This window comes from Chanos chanos, chromosome 3 (assembly GCF_902362185.1).
Source record: "Chanos chanos chromosome 3, fChaCha1.1, whole genome shotgun sequence".
Classification (NCBI taxonomy): Eukaryota; Metazoa; Chordata; class Actinopteri; order Gonorynchiformes; family Chanidae; genus Chanos; species Chanos chanos.
In genome coordinates, this window is record NC_044497.1 from 28,252,696 (window position 1) to 28,273,378 (window position 20,683).

The 20,683-nt window shown below is 40.9% G+C and overlaps 2 protein-coding genes across 2 annotated transcripts; one reads left to right on the top strand and one right to left on the bottom strand.

The window, feature by feature from the left end:
- The first annotated feature begins 67 nt into the window (after window positions 1–67).
- On the top strand, window positions 68–944 carry LOC115808627 (uncharacterized protein At5g50100, chloroplastic-like). The gene is made up of 3 exons (XM_030770056.1): window positions 68–196; window positions 428–616; window positions 730–944. Exons 1-3 carry the CDS (start codon window positions 92–94, stop codon window positions 919–921), a joined length of 486 nt encoding a protein of 161 aa, XP_030625916.1. The 5' UTR covers window positions 68–91; the 3' UTR covers window positions 922–944.
- Window positions 945–4,129: 3,185 nt separating this feature from the next.
- On the bottom strand, window positions 4,130–17,434 carry LOC115806845 (adenylate cyclase type 10-like). Its single transcript, XM_030767706.1, has 32 exons — window positions 17,233–17,434; window positions 16,642–16,746; window positions 16,455–16,493; window positions 16,188–16,331; window positions 15,597–15,802; window positions 15,240–15,330; window positions 14,359–14,447; window positions 13,985–14,176; window positions 13,605–13,726; window positions 13,342–13,418; window positions 13,044–13,233; window positions 12,835–12,890; window positions 12,479–12,650; window positions 12,077–12,269; window positions 11,672–11,758; window positions 11,144–11,424; window positions 10,611–10,819; window positions 10,369–10,497; window positions 9,880–10,167; window positions 9,366–9,650; window positions 8,879–8,921; window positions 8,418–8,628; window positions 8,148–8,288; window positions 7,631–7,797; window positions 7,111–7,258; window positions 6,725–6,929; window positions 6,345–6,441; window positions 6,133–6,248; window positions 5,743–5,860; window positions 5,127–5,322; window positions 4,534–4,722; window positions 4,130–4,255 (listed from the first exon to the last, which is right to left on the bottom strand). The coding sequence occupies exons 1-32, from the start codon at window positions 17,432–17,434 to the stop codon at window positions 4,130–4,132; spliced, it is 4,914 nt and encodes a 1,637-aa protein (XP_030623566.1).
- Between the last annotated feature and the right edge of the window lie 3,249 nt (window positions 17,435–20,683).

Sequence of the window (20,683 nt, forward strand, 5' to 3'; positions counted from 1 at the left end):
GCAAGCCCGCAAGCGGAAGGTAATTCCACAATACTAGATGATGTTCCTCCTCTTGTTTTTATAACACTCTCCCTAGACATTCATCACTGTAATGGGGACCTTTATGAGAAGCTGGAGTTGCATAAACTCAAGGACATTTATTGGTTCGAGGCGACATTTCTGCAGTCATAGTCATATTTCATCACGAAGTGTTAAGGTGAGTAAGAGAAAAAAGTTGTTTTTATTTTTCAAAAGTAAAATAAGCAACCCGCAGTATTTTTGCTAGCTCTCAGAAAGCAAACTCAAGAGCATATGCATGAGCGTCTCGTGTTTGAGTATCGCTTGGTTGAGGACTTCAACCTGTAATAATATCATTTTGAGTATATGTAAAAACAGTAAGTTTGAGATAACGATGAATGATCACTCTCTCTTCTATTTCAAACACAAGGTTCTATATGATGGACAGTGTCCCATCTGTGTTAAAGAAATCCATTTCCTACAATATTTGCAAAGGCATCGTCCAGGAAAAGTTGATTTTATTGACATCTCTCTTGACGGCTATGATGGAGGCAAATACGAAGGAATCAGCTACGAAATGGCCATGGAAGAAATGCACGTGATTGATGAGAAAAATAAAGTAAGTGTGCAACGGCATGCAAGGGTTAAGACTGATGATGAGACAGACAATATAAAAATTATGTCAAATTGTGAAGAGCCTCTGATATTATGTGTTGCTTCTTATGACGGCAGGTTCATCGTGGAGTTCCGGCCTTCACGGTCATGTACAGCGCTGTGGGTTTGGGCTGGTTGGGCCGCTTCATATCGTGGCCGGTTGTCCGACCTTTGATGGACAAAGCTTATGCTGTGTTCGCCAAGAACCGTCTTAAGTGGACTGGACGAGATGAGTGCAACACAGGCCGCTGTGTTAAGAAGGACTCATAAGGAACACATTTTAGAGACGACTGGGGGGGGGGCGTAAATTTATTGTAAATAATAAATTACATCCATTTAATATCTGCTATGTATCACGTCTTGTTTTTTGTGAGCTGCACCTGACAAAAGAGAGGGTCTTTGCCGATTAAGGAAGAATGAATTACGTCTGTCTTACACAGCTGGGAACAAAATTCAGACAGGACTTCCAGTGCTTGGCTTCTATGCCTCTTTTGTGAGTGTGCCCGAGAGAATAAAAGTGGATTGATCCTTGAGTTATTTAACTGCATTTTGAGGTCTACTGTTTTTATAGATTACAGTGGTGGTCTATACATGAACAGACACATAACAACCACTGTTGTTAACATGAAAGGTCAAAGCAATGTTATATGAGTAGCCTGAGCAAAATGTGATTTTTTTTTTCCTCCCTGTTGTAACAATACATTGTATTGATATGCCGTCCTAGTGGAGCAACAGTTACCACAAGATGTCAGTAGAGATTAGTATGAAGCTGCATTGCTGAACTGACACATACCCCTTTTTATGCTCATTCTTAGCACTGGTCTAATTTAAGCCCTGAATCCCATTCACCCCAGGACTAAAGCACTGTATTATCAACCCATTCACTTGTGAAGACTAGTTTATCCCTGTTGCAAATGTGTCATGTGTGTGCACTGGCACTTTTAGCTTTCTACCACATCAGAACTAAACACCCAGAAACCAAAAAAGCAATCTCATAAAACCCATGAAGACCCCTTTAGGAAGAAAACATGCAGAAATTTCATTCCAGTGTCCAGCGCGCATGTTCGGTTGGAGCCTGGAGCATCTATAATTTGTTTTGCATTTATTTTTTGACACCGTATCTTGTATCACAGCCCGTAAATTTAATCTTAACTGAAATGATTTCTGACTGAATATTGGTTTGGCTGAATGTTTTGTTCCAATTTTGAAAGCTTAGTAAAGACAAAGAAAAATGCTATTGCTCGAGACCTACTGAGACAAATGACAGGAACATGAGAATGTCATAACGTTAGCTTTCTCATAGTGCAGCCTTGCACAGTCTCTTCATTCAGTTACACTGATTCTTCAGAATTGACTTTTATAAATCCAGACAAAGTCAGTATGGTAATTTTAACATTTAAAGAGTATTGACAAAATTTCTCTACCCAGAGCTGTTGAATTGACACACCAGTAATGGGGTAGAAATCAGATGTTTCCATACGAACAATGTTAAAATATATCAATAAGATATGTGCAGAAAATAAACCTGAAAGTCTTTTGAGACGTCTATAATAATCCTATGGATTAAAATAGGATGGCCCTTTCCTTGGATTTCGTCTGCAAAGTTATAGGAGAAGGATACCATTTGTTTCAGATTTTATTAATTCTGTTTTCAAAAGGTGTCCTAAAGTATCAATTTACCTGCTGGTATTTGGGCCAAAAATAACCTTAATCATACATTTGAAATATATTATCTCACCTGCATGCCCACTAAATTGGAAACACTAAGGTGCTGGTGTATTTGTGATTATGTTGTAAACTCATTCAGACTCATCCAGTCTGACAAGGAGCAATTTTGGATAAAAGATAATGAATGGAATATACTCAGATTCCTCTAAGAAATCATTTTAAATAAGGTTACTCATTATTTTACTAAACAGTGACAAACATTTGAGTACAGACAGTTGGCCTCTACTCTAGATTTTAAGTAAACTATGTTTTAGAAAACCTGCACACTGAGTTGTGTAGTTTTGTAGGTTTAGACAAGCAGAAAACTAAAACAGTGAATAAATATGCATTAAAACAAGTATAAATGTGTTTAGGAAGGAAATAATGAAGATTTCAACTTTTCATATGTCTGTCCAATTGCAAAATCTGATTTTCTTTCCCCACATAATTCCCATATAGTTTTTATTGTGGCTGTTGAGTTTTGATTCCTCTGCTCTGATTGGTTATGAGTGCCTGCTGTATTCAGGAAAAGCATTCATACAGAGAGATGCTTTAAAGTGGCTGCACATGATTCTGTGCTCTGTCTGTAGCCCTGGGGGTTAAACACATGACTGAAAGCTGTTCTCCATTGCAACAGAATCCACGGCCACCATGACTTTCAGTCTTCCTCACTTCAGCAAACAAATGTTTTGAACACTATGACTGATGTGTTATGTGATATGTGGAGAGAGAGAAAACCGTGTGTATGTGTGTGTGTGCGCGTGTGCATGTTGAGAACTTCAGATCCTTGTGTCTGACACTCCAGTACACTATATGAATGAATGATTTGACTCTTTCAAATAAATAAACCAACAATAATAAAACCAGGCTTTTTCTGCTGATTTCTAAAATAATTTAGAAAAGACCATTTACGTTAAGTGGATGTAATTTTTATTCTATCAGCACCTTTCAATGTCCATATCCATGCTTCAGTTTACTGATATATTCAATGCTTTAAAAAAAAAACAACAAAACAATGCTGTACTAATAGCGACTCCTCAATAAATATGTTTTCAAATTTATTGAAATATATCCACATTTTCAATAAGTTTTCTAAGTGTTATTTCTGGTGTGCTTTCCAGAAGCCCAGATTCTGTCTATTGGTCCAAGACAGGCAGTTTCTATGCATTTGTCAGGTCCACTGAAATCCGGACGTCCGCTGAAATCTGGAGTCTCCCAAACTCTTCAGATACAGAGCAAACAGATGTCATTTACAAGTCTCAGAACATTTCGGTGGAAGGGAACCTTATCTTAAACTCCAGTCCTGATTGAAGATGCAGCACGTGTACTGTGGCCCGATGTTCACGCGGTGATAAAATCGCCCTCTGTCAGACTGTACAGAGATAGCCCTGCTGGCTCCCACTACTGGTGCTGAGGGGATGGGGAAGGATATGGGTCACTGAAAGGATCTGCCGAACGAACTAATGAACAAATACGCACAAATAAAAACAAAAACAAAAGTGCAAAAGCCCACTGACATCATGCATGCTGCACGCAGATGCTGTTGAAGAAGTGTTTCATAGTTTGCGTAGAGTACAAGTAAAATTTAGAAGACTGCTGGAAAGTACTGGACTGGAACGATTTAATATTCCTCCTACCCAAAGTGTATGAACTCCAGTAAGAATCCTCCAGTATGTTTAATGGTCATAAGCTATTCTTATCAAGATGGCTGTTTTAGATGTTGTCTCTGTGTATATGAATAAGTCATGGGTTTGACACTGACCTACCTTGGTTAGAGGAAATGGTAGTGCTGCAGCCCTTCGGGGTCCAACTGTGCTGCTTTGTCCCAGCTGGGCATATTCAGAGTGGCCACCAGCCAGTCCTCACAGCCCTGCTTGGTGTTTCCAAACCATACATCCTAGGGACAAAGAGAGAGAAAAGAGAGAGAGAGAGAGAGAGAGAGAGGGCCAACACATTATTTATTATTATCCTGTGGGCATGTAAAGCCCTTTGAGACTGTAAACAGTGATCTTGGGCTCTAAGTAAACTTAAACTTGAAACTTGATTATTTGTTTGTTTACAGTAGAACGCTCATCTTCTGTTACTTTATTGTTCTGTTTGTGTGTGTGTGTGTGTGTGTGTGTGGGTATCTGCCTGAACTGAATGAATGGGCGTGAATAAGAATTATAAACTAACCTGGCTATGTTTGATCCTGCTCTGTACCAGTGTGTTGCCTTGTTTCTTACACAGCTGAAGACCATTCATCAGATTGTGTCTGGCCAGGGCATCATGACCTACCAGCATACACATGTAGGCTTTGAGGTGAAGGAATTGTGGGAGAAAGATCTTGTATGAGCTGTAGAGTTGGCTGAAGGCACACAGTTGCTGCAGGGATTAGAGACAGCAGGAATGTGAGGGCAGGCATAAGATACTACTGAGAGAGATCTCCTCTTATTGGTCAGTTAATTCAGCATTTACTGTCAGTGAAACAGCTGTTAAATGAGCAACCATTTAGCTATTACCTGCTCAAACAAAAATGTCTCCATATAGTTTGTTAAGCCAAAAGATGCCAGGTGAACTACGCTGCTGCACTCTTTTCAAAAATGAGATCAAACTTCAACACCTCCAATATCAAAAGCACCATCAGATGACGTTTAAGTTGGGGAAAACATGATTATAAGCCGATTGCAGATGGAGATAGTACTTATGGACAAATTTAGGGGTCAGAGAAATATGATCTCGGCTAACATATGTATATAGCATACATGTTGACAGAAAGACAGAGCTACCTTCTGTATGTTGCGATAGATGGTCTTGGCATGAGTGCTGCGATCAACCAGTGCTTTCCCAAAAAGCAGGACACTGCACTCCAGGAACATGACAACCCCTCTGCAGGAGTGGATGGAGACTGGAAGCTCTCTGCTCAACCTGTAAGCTTTACAGTAGAAACGATGGGCCCTCTCCCACTCATGCAGACGCACATACCTGAGAACAGACATGGAAAACTCAACCAAAACTATGGAAAGGAAGATACTGTGATATGCCATACAGACAAAGCAAATTTAGTCAATTCACATTCTTTCTCAGAACAAGTTGTTTGCATCTTGCTTGAATGCAAAAGAGCAAACCCGATGTTTATTACACAGTAATATATAATCCAACCAGGGCTACTGTATTTTTTTCCTCCTTCTCATACCACATAATACCTGATTATTTCTCTGTTTTAGGAAATAAACCCTCTCATCTACCATGCAGCTAGAGATGAAAATGAACTCTATCAGTACTTATAACTGCAGAAATGCTGACTTCTTGGTATTGTCCCCTTGTTAATGTGTTGCAGCATTCTCATAATCCACAAACGAGTCTGTTGTTGTGCATGAATGGGCTGATCATAGTGTGTCTCACCACAGGGCCAAAGCTGAATACAGGTTCATCATTAGACTTCTGTCTGTCACCAGGTTAGGGTCAGACTGTGAGTCCTCCACAAATGTCAGACACTCGGCAAATGGACGAAAAGCAAATCCTGAGAACATGCACATAAACACACACACGTGGTCTGTAAGACTTGACGGAATTTGACCACATACTCTATTTAATATTGTTCACATGGTGAAAGTGCAGCTATAACCTTATCTCATAAAAACTGTCAAAGATTGACGTTTAAAACATGTCAGTACCTGACATACATGTCCTGACAGCTATTATTCATAGTTACATGAAATGTCCACAAAAGTCCACAGAAAGAGAAGTTCTACTTGTTAAGGAAGTTAGTAGAGTGTAAGAGCCCATACAGACCAGCATAAAGTATGAAGTCAAAGCAGGCAGAGTAGAACCAGCCCTTGGCTGTGCTGATATTTGTCATGTCACCCAGGTGCTCCAAACTGTGAAGGAGTTGTACACACTCACTGTATCTGCAAACACAGATGTGTGTCTGTCAGGGCTGGACAGTTAAAGTCCACCTTTACATACCATTTAGATACATTTAACCCTGTCAGACTGAAGCATACCTGTAAGTGAGCAACAGAGGGACGTGCAGCACAGTTATGATCCACACTCCCAAACTCGGATGGTTCATCAGCTTACTGATCCTGTGAGCTGTGGCACCTGTTCAACCCAAATCCAAACAAACTTTTACACTAGCTCAGTCTTCAGTGCTTGTACACACTTAGTTGGTTACTTAAAGTCCACACAGCTGAGTCTGAGGAAAAAAAAACCTAGTAAGGAAAGACTTAGAGTCTATTCAAAGAGAAGGATCAACGTGAAACATCCACTGGACCCAGAACAAGCAATAACACAGTATGCGACGTGCTACTATATGTAATTGGTGAGAAACCTAAGAAGAATCTGGGGGGTGGCTGATGGAGTGTGACTGTGGAATGTTGCTCACCACACTGGATGGACTGCTTCAGGTCACCACAGCAGAGTCTGACGATGGTGAGGCTTCTCATGAAGTGATAGAAAAGCACTAGCCCCTCAGTAGTGGGAGACAGATCAGAGAATGTGGTCCACAGTTTGTGTTCACACAACTCATGCTGAGTCTCCATGCCCACTATGTGACTGCACTGCAAATAGTCAATGGAGGACGAGATGATCTGACAAAAAAAAAAAACAGAAGCATTTAAGAGGGAGCTTTGGCTTTTTTTTTTTTTAACTTTACAGATAACTCTTTTTTCCCTTTATTTCCCTGTCTCTCCTCTGTGATTTGGCCTTTGTGAGTGTGGGTGACTTTTTGTGTCTCTGTCTATGTATCAGACTTCTCTGTTGACCCCTGACCTGGAACTCCTCAGCACTGAGTATCGCACAATTCGTCTCCATGGTGATGGCCAGCAACGCGTTCCTGGGCAAATGCCGCATGCAGCTAATTTGCCACATGTACGAGAGACAGCAGATCTGCTCGTTCAGGAACGCTAGCTTCCTTTTCCTGAACCATCCAGTGATACAGTCATATCAGGAATTGAAATGTTAAACAAGCATTCAGACACATAGGCATTCACGAATTTTAAATTAAAGACAGACAGGTTCAAATACAGTACATAGCATTAAGACTCGTTTTTATACGTGTGTTTCTTCCATATCTGGGCACACGTCATTTTGACATTTATGACCAAGATACTGACGAGAGGCAGAATGATTATAATTTACTGTAGAATCAGTAGTTTACAAATACCTGCCTGGAACTAGTAAATTAGGATCTCAAATCCAGTGCTAACTATGAACATGAATAGTGGGTGTGAGGCTGTAAATTCAAATGTGATGACACGGCCTGAGAGGGATTTGGAGAAACAGCTCATACTCAGGAATTTCAAAGCGTTTGTATCTGTAGCGGCCACTTCTCATCTTCTCAAACATGTACTTCAGAGACACAGCAAAAGCGTTCTCTGGGATCCTCCTGTTGAGGAACTTCAAAGCCTTCACAAACATCTTCTCTGCTTGTAGAATCTGGCCTGTAATGAATAGCATCTACCACAAACAGAGACCACTCAGACACCAACACTAGCATATGGGCAAGACAGACTTGATTTGTCACCAACACCTACATTATCTCCCAAACTTGGTTCTTGTTTTGGTCATTCATTTGTGTTAATTTAACTGCAACTAATATGTTTTATACCCTTTAGTGGCCCTGTGAGACCCTTTTCATGTAAAAGACTGTCATTTGTGCCACTTTTGATGGCTGTTCAGTTAAGCAGCCTACAATGGACAATAAACCACCAAAATGACCTCAGTGTAGGTTACATCAGCACTGTGCTATATACACACACAGTGCATCTCATACCTCATATGACCTCATATGACACTGATACACTTACCTCTCCTCTCAGGCGAAACACACAGGCTCTCTCAAAGTTACAGATTTTGACCTTATACTTTGGGTCAGCGGTTTCAAATGCAGGCTTCCCCTCTTTTAAATTGTGCAGAATCATTTCAGCTTCATTCAGATACGACAGAGCCTGTGTTTGACAGGTCAGAAGCAGAGTCAGGCTGATTGAAAGATAGCCAATGATTTTATTAAGCTATGTGGTAGCCAATGACATTTGAGCTCTAAACAGCTCAAGAGCAACCTAAATTGCTGAACACACCTTCAGGTTTTGAGAGAGGTAGCAGGAGGCTGCGGCCATCTCTAGCAGGTAGTAGAACGTTCTTTGCACATCACCCACCCCCATCCAATGACGCACCATCGGACAGAGCACAGAGTCCACCACCTGGGAACATCCACAGCCTCTGCTGCTGTCTGTCTGCATTGCGATCTCGCAGTCATCCACAAATTGTACCAGCAAGTGCTCCTCCTCACTTTGGGTCAAATAAAACATAGAAATAAATTAACAGGCTATGCTTAGACTCAACATTCACTTGTCAGTCATGAGCTCATATCACACAGTTGTGTTTCACGAGTAGGAGACTTGACCATTTCTTGAGGCACTATAATGCATAAGTTGAAAGATGAGGCGTAATGTAGTAATATAAGAAAATGTAAAGAGGATATTTCCAATCCTCAGATCCAGTATATATGAATGGGATATGTATGGATGTGTTACCATACCTGATTTGGGAAGTAAGGGAAATATGACTCAGTTGGACGGCCCCTGAAACACAGAAAAGAGACAGACACTAGTCAGATTCTTAAGGATCTTCCAAACAAACAATTCTCCGCCCAAACCTTTCGATTATGCTTCTTTCACCTGGAGCATAAATTTCATTCATTCAGGTTGTTAACAACAACAAATCACCCTTGTGGTATCCAAGCACTAAAGTAAAACCTGACAAAGACAGCTAATCCAGCTTCTCAAACATTTGTCAAATGAGACTTTTCAAAGAGTCTTTAGTTAAAATTAGACATTTCACATCCCTGGTTAGTTGGGACTTACGTCAACTCGAATTAGTGACTAATTACCTCAATTAATTTGTAACAAACAAAAAGTGAGATAGCAGTCAACAGAAAGTAACTTATTGTTGAAATGCAAAGCTATACAGACATTCATCCTCCACACTACGTCAGGGCTCAGCTCCATTTTGGAAAGACGGCTCACCCCTACGCAGACGAGGATGTCTCTGAGAAGACAACTTCCTCTCCCTGGAGTCTGGGTCATGGGCCTTGATTTTGGCATGGTTGATGGCTGCCCTGTGTCCAAAGATGAACTCATCAGTGTCACACTCCTCGCAACGGTGGGCACAGTTCATGAGGAAACTAGCACACTTCCAGTGGATCTCTCTCTTCTGCTCCTCTGGCCACAGTTCATAGGCTGTATCCTTCAACAGTGCCATGCAGAAGCGCATCATTGTACACTGCCACACACCATTCACACATGCCAACCCTGCCTCCATTGAGAGAGAGAGAGAGAGAGAGAGACAGAGAAAGAGAGAATAAATGCATTAAGGGAGGTCACACTTTAGTAGTGGTCTAAATGGGCTCTTAAATACTTTGAGGAAGAGAAAACATGAAAAGGGATGTTAAAAGAGAGAGAGAGAGATGAAGAAAGAGGACAAGAGAGAGAGAGGTAGTCCTCCGCAGTTAGCTTAATGCCATCTCACACGGCCTAAGACCTGTCTGGTAATCATTGTCACCTTTCTTTCCATCGCAGTAACAATCAAGCATGCTCCAACGGTCGCCCTCTGTGGATGGCTCCAGGGAAAAACGTCTGGTCTTGGAGGCGCATTCAAATGTGGCTGAATTAAAAAGTGACACCAAACAGATGTCCAGCTTCTGCTCTCTGACGTCTGGCAGGATTTGGCTCAGTGTCTGCCTGCTGAAAGTGTGACCGATGACGGCCGCATACTTCACGATCATCTGCTCGGCAGGCTGCAGGTGATCCAAGCGAGCAAGGGCCATGCCTGCACAGAGCCAAAGGCTTGTATGACCACCACTATCATCATAGAAAGCCAAGACAAACTAGAAAATCATTTATAAGCAACTGTACTCGATAAAAATACGTGATGTGTTTGGACTCGAGACTGTGTGTTATGTTGTGTTAAGGCTTACACTATCTTTAACCCTTAAGGGGTAACTGAAACTGATTTTGTCATATACACTACCTTTAAGAGTCAGGGGGATTGGAATTTCATGTAAATTTGCCGCTTTCCGCACAACACACACAAACGTATGATCAGTTGACCTTGATTTCACTGGTGCCTCTAGGTTCACCAAAGATGTTTTTCTTTGACCTACAACAATGATGATTCAAAAAAACACTTGAGGGATAATTTGCTTCTTAATTTCCCTGAGTCCACTGACAGTGATATGACCTCATGGGAGAGTGCTTTCAAAAATGTGCTACCTGGAGAGCAATCACCAGACTCCTCGCTATCATCCACTGCACTGTTTTTGGAGCTCTGCACCAACGGTGGCCCAGGAAACATCATATTAAAGTCACTGCTGTTTGCCTCCTCCTCCACTGCTTTGATAAGGATCATTTTACTCAGACACAGGCTCCTGAGCAGCTCCACACAGTAAAACGGCACTCCATGACTTCTCTCCACCAGAAACCTGTCACACACAGGATGTGCTCAGTGTCATTCAGAGTTTTTAATCAGAGTGGAAATCTTTCTCTGACATGGTTAAGGTTTCCTACAAAAGGCATTTGTAGCTATTCATTCTCTGGTTGTCAGTCACAAAGTATGATTGTTATGATGAATACTGCATTAACTGAGAGTAAATGACTCTTTTTAACTTCTCAGCAGACGCACTCACATCACTCTCACACACTCTTTTGCAACCCTGTTTCATACGTCTATCCCTCTCTCACCCTTTCTCTCTCTTTCTCATTCTTACAAGCCCTCTTTATCTTTTCTTCCCTACATTAAGACTCACAGCTCCACCTCGGTGGGAATGCGGACCACGCTGAGCATTTGACAGGCGAGTTGGGCGACGAGTGGGGGCTGCAGGGTGGGCAGTTTGAGATAGAGTGTGCGGGGGCTATCGACAATGCGGCTGAGTTCGGGGAACGGGTCGCTCTGACTGGTGTGAGGCAGCAAGGACAGGCACACGAGCACTGGGGCTCGTTCACACAACTCTATCAGCAAACTCCACGACGCCTGGTCTACAAAGTGAGCCTGATCCACCACTATCACACACGGCTCCTCCTCAACCATCTGAGACAAAATAAACACCACAGTCTACTCTCTCGCTACACAAACACATACTCCTATCCAACCAGAGACAGCATCTTCATTAAGATTGTACAGATATATGAATAAACCATCTACTCATCCATACTGTCTAATGGAAAGTATCCAATGGACATTCATTTCTAATGGACATGAGAGATCCTATAGTTGACTGAGAGCTTTATAAATGACACATCAAAGCTCTTTCAGATTATCTGTGTGATTCACTGACCTTGCAAAACAGCCGGAGGCAGTAGTTTTTCAGCTCTGTGTTCTTGGTTTCATTGTCCATGAGTGCCACTGCTTTTGAAATGGGAAACTACAAAACATACACAGCACAGGATGAGGAGACATGTGGTGTCTGTTGGGCTATAAAGGAATACCAGTGGTGCTTTTTTTGACATCAATAAGAAGACTTCCAGCCACTGTATATGATCAAACAGCAAAGAAACACTGACAGACCTCACATGTGCTGATGCACCGCAAGTATTCTAAGAAATATTCTGCTTTTCAAAGATAAGTTATCAAATCACACTCTGTTCTACTGTGGAGCACTTTGCTAAAGTCCAACTTACATAAAAACTCAACACTGGGAGTGTCTCTGAAGTGCGCTGTTACCTAGCTGCATGTTGCTCACCTTGACTTGAAGAACATGGTTGAGAAGACACAGGTTTTTGCTGAGCTCAGGCTCTTGGACCTTGGAGAGAATTACTCTCTCGCGTTCTGCATAGCTCTTGCAGTTCTGCACTGACAGTAAGAGGGCCAACAGCGTATTGAAGGTGTAATTAGGATGTCTGACATATGCTTTGCTCAGTTCACAAGATATGGCTCTGAAATGGAATAAGAAAAAGTGAATTAAAATTTACATGCCAAAATTCTGCCAGATTATCTTAATTTACACAGTTTTCACCTGTTAAAACGGACTATGCTTCTACATTAGTGCCTTGGGAGAGTGGATAAGAGGGTTGCTAAAGACTTGATCGTGAAATTGCTGAAAAAATTAACTTATTCCAGAGAAAAACAATGACACAGTGCTCACCTCACACCCTCCTGTCCTGTTCGGTAAATGCACTCTGCTAGCAGACGGGTTTTCCCAAAGCCAGTAGCTCCCTCATAAATGACAACATTGCAGGAACTGTTATCACCAGAGTCCCTGGCCTCCAAGAAGTCCCTTAGAGCCCTAGAGAAAACTTCCATCTCCTTTTCTCGACCTGGTCAGGCACATTTCAGTTCAATTTAATTAAAGCATACAAGAACACATAAAATATAACTAAAACAAGAGCACATAAGATGTATTCAGACCTGACTGTAATTATTGTGGAAAATGTTTTAGATGTGTAAGGTCGCAGGCAAAGAGTATTATGGATCAGTGGGTGGACTAGAAAAGTGTCTCACCTATCAGTGGGCATCCTTCCTCTCTGCACACAGAAACTGGCGCTTTACTAAGAGATCTGGATTACAAACAAAACACTTCAAAAATGTAACAAAAGTGTAACCACAAGAGAAGAAGAAAATGTAGAATACACAAATCAATTGTCCAGTAACACACCAAACAATGAAGCCACATAGCTGCAACTGACAGATGAACCAAGCTGCATGCTTACATCTGATCTGTCCTGATGGTGAACTTGAAGATGGGGCCTGGGTTACGCACACCCTTCATGGCTGTCTTGGGCAGCTCACTGAAGTAGAAGGATGGCAGTCTGGAGTTGTGCAAGGTCTCGTTGTCACAGGACACCATCCCAGGGTAGTGCATCATCAGCCGAGCAGCCAGGTTCACCTTGCGCCCAATAACTACCCAAAGGTGGGAGAGATGGAGATGAACATTGAGATAGGGGCACTTTACCATCTATTTCCTGTCCTTTTGGCAAGACTTGGACAATGTCAGATGATGTGTTTTACCAGTATATTCATGTCTCAAACAATGACCAATTACACCACAGAATACAGGCCCTGTAGTCACGCCAACAGACGCAGTCCTGCAACAGAGAACGCACACTCCTTCTTCTTAACCTCCTCATCAAGCCATGTCAGTTTCTCTCAATTACTGACTACAGTTTCTGACATTAAATAAAAAAAATACGATTAAAAATCCAGAATACTTATTAACCACTTGTCTGTTTTAAATTTTATTTGTTTTAAATGCCAGTGGTGTTCAATCATACCTCAGACTCTTGATCTCTGTGAGACAGAATGTGTGGCTCCCATAGGCAGCTTCCAGAGCATTGGCACTCTCGTCCTCTCTCTTATCCCCTGGAAGGCCGAACAGACACAGGAACGTGCAGCCCTGAGCAAAACAGACACCAAGAAAAACTAGCATGAGTTACATCCAAGCACTCTTTCCAGATATGAATCATCTTCCCCTCTCCTGCAACCGCAATGAAAGTGTGATAAACATTAATCCTAAATAAGTGTAGTCAGAAATGGAAATCCTGGGTAAAGATGAAAATGTGTAATCAAGTGGGTGCCCGAGACCAGAGTTGGAAAACAGAAACATTTACACAATGGTGTAAATATCAGCAATGGCAGCGGGAGGAGAACTGACTTTGTCAAACGTGAAGACTTTGTTTATTCTGCCGTGGTGTCTTTGCATATAGTGGCTGATGCCGACCGTGGCCGTGTGAATGGCGGAGCACTGGCTCTCGTGACACTCAGGCTCCGTAAACTGCAGGTTCATGAACACAATGGTGACGGGCCTCATCTCTGACAGGCACTCCAGAGGCTGCGCCTCATCCAGCTGAGAACACACAAATGAAACATGTTTTTCGGAAACTTAGGAAGACACTGAGATCAAATCATGGCTGTTCAATATTGAATGGGGAGGGTGGGGGGGGGGGGGGGGGGGAGGAGTGGCTGATAATTTCAGGATTGTAGTTTCAGGGCTGCACTTTCACCCCATGGGACTTGTTGCGCAGTTACCTTTTTCAAGACAGGTTTCATGATGTATTTCCGGAGAAATTCCTCTCGATCTTTATCTGGCTTTAATCTAGAGGCTTTTCGGAGACAGCCTGTGGACATAATGGCTCATGTCACCATTTTATTACAGCAAAGTTAATGTAACTGTCTGTAAAGGCCCAAAATGTAATAACACAAAATATAACAACTTGTGACATTATGGGCAGGTTATTACATTTTACATAACAAATGTATCGATGACCAATGATGTAATTAAGCATAATGTAATAAAGCCAGTAGTGCAATAATTGGTCGATAATGTATTAACATATCACATTATTGGCAATTTATTACACCATTAGAGTGGTAACCAGTTTTTTAATGAACAATTTAAAAACACAAACCCCATAATATAATAACACTCCAGTAAACAGGTCAAATGCTTCAAGTTTGACAAAGTAAGAATAACACTGGGTTAAAAAGTATTTTACCTGAAAGTCTAGCTTGAGAAATATAATATTACTTTAATTTTACTACGCTCTAAAGCCTATACAATTTCTCTGTTTGCTTTTAGCATGGAAAGGTAGACAGAGATTCCCATGCAGTTCTGTTGTTTGGGTTGCTTTGTGAGCCCCCAAATGGCTGTTATTACATTATTGGTCTTTATCACATTTCTGATCTCCAAACCAAGCCAAAAATGTAACAACTTGCCCATAATCTAATACGTTATTACATTTTGGATTATTAGTGCATTTTCAGCCTCTACACTCAACCCAAAATGTAATAGTTTCCCAAAACTGCAAGTTATTACATTTTAGGCATTATTACATTTTGGGCCTATATGCTACCTGCTACAGAAGGTATCCTCCTACCCTTAAAGATACAGTTAATGCAGTCAGCTGTACCTGTATGTGGATGCTCATGCTCCACGTCTTTACAAATGGCAGAAATGAAGTTTTCCACTGAAAAATGGGGCTGTCGTTTAATGTATCGCACCTGTACAGAATGTGATACCGTAATGATTCAGACTGCAGGAGAATGAATGTTGCCCTATATTATAATGCAACGGATTAGCTCATGCTTTAACAATTACATATACACCAGTTCACACTACTATATACAGCCTTTCAACACAACATGCGTACTTATTGTAAATAACACAAATTTTAGAGCCTACTGAGGCTTTTAAAGACTTTTCTGATTAAGGATGACATGAGAGCATCATTATTTTATGCTAGATCATAAAAAATATAAATGTCTACCTTGATTGCACGTTCATTTTCAATGCGTTCAATAACAATGTTGTCACGGTCACACAGTTCCCAAGCATTTGGAGAGAGGATTATGGTGCTTGCCTCAGCCAAACCCTCTGCCAGTCTCACTTCATCTACTGCTCTGCCAATCACAACAAAGTGCTGTCTCCCTTCATCCCCGACAATTGCTTTTGACAGCTTCCCAGCTGATATACCTGACCACAGAGTCATGTAAGAATCAATATGTTGGCTGCATGCAAGAAATTCCAGACTAATCATATCTTTAAAAAATGGATCCAGTAAAGCACTAAATCCATACACGGTCCATGGAGTGGTTCTTGGCACTAACTTTTGCGTTCCGAGATAAGCTGATCTAGGTCTATTCCCTATGTTCTTTTGTAAGATGCTTTGGATAAAAGCAACAGTGACATGACTAAGTGTAAATAGAAATCTGTAATTCATTTATAAGACTCCAGGTGTCACTGTAACACTAAAACAGCTTTTAGTCATAAGGCCTAAGTGACAGATTTCTGCCCTTATTTCATGCTTCATTTTAGTCAAAATTAAGACTAAATTCTCATTGTTAAAGTAGCTTAGTACCTATTTTGACTCGTAATTGACAGCCCACTTTTGTCTCTCGAATTCCACACTCATCTTGAATATTAAGACTGCATCTAACAGCGTGGAAAATGATATCACTCAGCTGTGTCCTCTCTGCTTTCCATAAGGCCAAAATAGCATCACCTGTAGTGGAAAAGTCATGCCACACACACATGTGAAGATAATCTTGTGTACAATTAATGGATTTATGGATTTGAGTCATTAATCAATGCAATGCCTAATGAGTTATTGATCATTCAACATTACCTGCGTAATTTAGAACATCGCCCCCTGCTGCAAGGATATCTGCAATGCAACCTTATGATTAGTTAATGGCACCACATCATGTAAAACACCGTGTTGAACTTAGTGTGTATTTCTAAATGTAATCATTCCCCTGTGCAACTAAAAGAAGTCGGATAGTTAGGTTAACAGGGAGGAAAGAGTGTCTTACAGTTCACTATTTCTCCTATGTAGCTGTTCAGAGTGTGTGTCAATTCGTCCGCTCCATAGCCCTTCTTACTGCTGTGGCTGAACTTCTCGGTAAGTGCTGTGAAACCTGAACAGGAAATAACCAGGTCTTTGGGTAAGTTTTAGTATGGAAACATGAAACTTGCACTCTGTGATCTCCTCAGGGTATTTTTAATACACACATTATTCTGGGAGTGATAGTGAAATTGCATTATGCTTAAAAAAAAAGGCTTCCACAACAGTTTCTCAAACCAAGAAATCCTAAAATGGACTGCATCAGACATCTTTTATATTGTTTGATAAAATCTTGAATTTTTCAGACGACACACTCTAGGAAGCTTATGCTCACGGACTCAACTCTTAAGTCATTCGATGGGAGACGGCTGCAGCTTGCACACATCAGCTGGCGACTGGAATCCAATTAAATCAGTGAAAACCAAACCAATGAAATTACTTTTGTCAGTTGGATAACTGAGTTGACCATGTCCCCAGATTCTTCATTGTTCTTGTGGAAACAAATTTTACTTGGTTTTAATCTAATTTGTTTGCCAACTTTCAAAGTGAGTTTACCAACCTGACACATCAGCGAAAAGCAGGACACCATAAAAATGCTCTACGGATGGTACTTCCTTAGTGAGAGGGCTGTAAACAACGAGGTCCGGAACATGAGCAGCCAATGACGATACTTTGGTTTCAAAACCACGTGGAACACCCCTCTGTTGTGGCGAGGGCAATATGCCCGTTTTCCCCAAAAGTTGGCGCCAACATGAGGACATATCACTATAACAAGTGTCTGTCATTCCTTGCGATATAACAGTCCAGTAACACAATACTTTACAACTAACGACATTATGGCGTTTTGTTCTAATCAGCGAAGGTCGAATTGGAATTTTTAAAACGTCACAGACCAATTAGCAACAGTACTGTAGATGGGAGACAAGAGATACTCGTTGTATCCAGAGGCGTATGTAAAATAATAAAGCGAACAAAAACAAAACCAGTGACAGCTGTACCAGAACAATAGTGACCAGCAAATTTGACCACATATCGCACGGCTAACCCTTGTTTGGAACAATATCGCAGTTTTCACATCTGTCATTAACCTCTCTAATCCATCAATGTCAAAGTTCTCTGGCAATTTATAGACTGCAGAAGATCTGAATCAAATGGGTCGCCTCTAAAAATCACTTGGTATGGCGAAAATAAAAGAATGTTAGGTGCCACTGCTGGGCAAAAACATAAAGTACAGCTTTTTCAAAGTTCATCCTGTTTGCTAAGTTAGCCTAACAACAAATCCAGGCGTAGACCTGCGACAGCAACAGAACTTCATCCGTTCTCATATTGCTTGTTGGTAGCGCTTGACCTGCGCTTACAGACATAATAGTTTACGCCATAATCAGATGTTTCCTCCGGCGACCTGCGGAGATTTCACTTCAAGTCCATTAACACTTTAGAGTATAATGCAGTTACTCCCTGTATTCACAACATCAACAGAGAGTTGAATCAGTGTAATTTAGTTTGGTCAAATGTGGATTTTCATATATTGTTGTTGACATATGGTATTTCAGGTGTCATGAATAAAAATGAAAGGAAATAAGTGTAAATAAATTAATAATGTATAATCTTACATCACAGGGCTTGCCCAGATAACAGGTGTGTTGTAGTCAGTCACAGTCTGATAGCTAGGCAAGAAAAAGAAATCCCGATACAGTAAATGAGAAAGAAAATTAACTGAGTTTTAACTGTGATTTATTTGCTGTGAGCATAATCTATGCAAGCAGTTAAATGTGTTGAATGACAACAGCGAATTAATATTTTAATTATCCACAGGATATATGAGGACAAAACATGGGAGTCCCTGTTACAGATTGTCTTAAGTAACAGGATGATGGGCCACCAACAGCCATAAGAGCAGCTTCTAACAGCCTTTGAATGATTTCTGTGAGTGTGTGAAACTTTATTAGAGTAATGTAAATATTGTTCATCCACTGGAAATTTCATTCCATTTAGTATATTTTTTGGTGATGGTGAATGACGGATGTATGCAGTGAGATAAAGGCATTGCCAAAGACCAGTCCCATCAAGAGAGAAGTGGCTTTCTATTGGATGAGGATGATCATTCAAAGTGGCTTTGTATTTACTGGCTTTTACCTTGCTTTGTAAGGGCTTTAGCAGACTAAAGTTAAGAAAGTGTCGCCCACACCATAAAAAGGCTGTCAGAAGCCTTCAAAGCCACTTGGGCACAGGTCTCGTTTAGTGGGCATTTGCCTAAATACTTTCAACTGCTTTAGATGCAAATATGCCTTTTGAGGCATATCAAGTGGTTTATATGCTGCAGTTGTCCCACAGTATTACTCTTTGTGAAGTTCTTATTGGAATGTTTTTGATGACACTTGCTGTTCACATCCTAGATTAATATTTGCAGTCAGCTGACTCCGTGCTGCCCATTTGCTTTTCCTTGCATTTCACGTTATGGACATTACAGATGAGGAGTATGTGCAGTTGAGCTCTGTCGACTATAACTGATGATATGTCTCCCATGGCAACATTAGCTAATGGTACATGGAATATGTAAACAAACTAAAAGAGTCTTCATATCTTAGGTTCCTGTCTAATATACTCCAATGATGGCATGTTAATTGCCTAATTAACTCAGGTCATTCTATTGCTCATTTGCCCCGGTGTCTCCTTTCTTATGGGAGTTATCTGGTAAGTATATTTCTTTTGCAATAGGATATGCTTTAAATTTGCCTGGATTGTTGGTTTGGTGTCTCAGAAGAACCAAATTAACAAGAAGAGTTTAGTAATATGACCCAGCATAGTAATAGTAATGAACAGAATTTAGTAACATGACCCAAGCGTAACTGAATTTTAGTGACTTATTTGACGTCTTGACACTAATGACATTCTGTATCATGAAATTGCAAAAAAAAAAAAAAAATCTTAAAAACAAAATAGCGCCATTAGGCCATTACCTGTAAACCTTAGCGACATGCAAATATAAATATACCCTATGAGTTCCGTTAGGGATAACAATAGTACGTCATAAGCACATGAGCAGTCGGAGAAACTTGAGAGTAAAAACGAGTTACACGACAAGCGATTCAACCAACCGCGACCGTGATAAGTCAGAAAATGAGTAACGATGTAAACAATGACCATATCACCATTTAGCCCATAAGATTGCTAAATGCGAGAAATCGTTAAACAAGTTTTTGTATGACAAAACTGCAACTACTCTAAATGGTAATATCGACAGCATCCTCCGATGGGCTCCTGTTACTGGATCTCACAGAGTCCGATTTCATTGTCGCTGCTGATGGGAGCACAAGATATTTGCAGATTTATACATTTGGCGCAATCAGCTTTATGGGATTTCTATATCCTGCCCCTTTCTTTAACACTTAAACACTCCCTTTATGATTCGAACTCTCCTGGTGTCAGTGCCTAGAGGACATAGTAGAGTGTTGCCTAAACAGTATTGCCTTACTTAGGACTTTTTCTTTATCGACACGGCCCTCAGGCTCATTCATTGCTACAATGTTTACACGCCAGAAAACATGTAAGGAACATACAACACATTACTTCAAAGGCCATTATGTATAAAATGTGAGCCATGGGTCTCACTTGTGCGTCAGCAGCGCTGTAAATAAACACTGTGATGCAATATATTAACGGGAAAATGTTAAGGTATGATGCCATAGGCAACAATACGCGTATGTTCTTGGACAAAATCTTGCAGCTGTGAAGATACTTTTTAACTAAATTTAGCAGTCAGACACGTGATCAGCCATCACTGACCAGGGCAAATGACCTTAAAGTGCACATGTGAGTGTGGCAGTAAAGATTAGCCAATTGGAGTTGTGTTGGGGTCTGCCCCCAGATGGCACCATCCAATAGGACAAGTGTCACAGGTGGAGGAGGGATAAGATTAAGTACAACAACGTAAACTAGTGTTAAAGTCACAGGAAGCAACTCTGTAAAGCAAACAAAATATCCCTCGGAGTGAATAAGACAATGGAATA

Bases quoted from the DNA above. Each gene is read 5' to 3' on its own strand.
- LOC115808627 (XM_030770056.1), top strand. From the start codon at position 92: ATGGGGACCTTTATGAGAAGCTGGAGTTGCATAAACTCAAGGACATTT. The intron at 197-427 runs GTGAGTAAGAGA...TTCAAACACAAG, and splicing joins TTTCATCACGAAGTGTTAAG to GTTCTATATGATGGACAGTG. The intron at 617-729 runs GTAAGTGTGCAA...TTATGACGGCAG, and splicing joins TGATTGATGAGAAAAATAAA to GTTCATCGTGGAGTTCCGGC.
- LOC115806845 (XM_030767706.1), bottom strand. From the start codon at position 17,434: ATGTCCTCATGTTGGCGCCAACTTTTGGGGAAAACGGGCATATTGCCC. The intron at 12,270-12,478 runs GTGAGCACTGTG...ATTCCATTTCAG, and splicing joins ACAGGACAGGAGGGTGTGAG to AGCCATATCTTGTGAACTGA. The intron at 6,249-6,344 runs GTATGCTTCAGT...CTGTGTTTGCAG, and splicing joins CCTCTGTTGCTCACTTACAG to ATACAGTGAGTGTGTACAAC.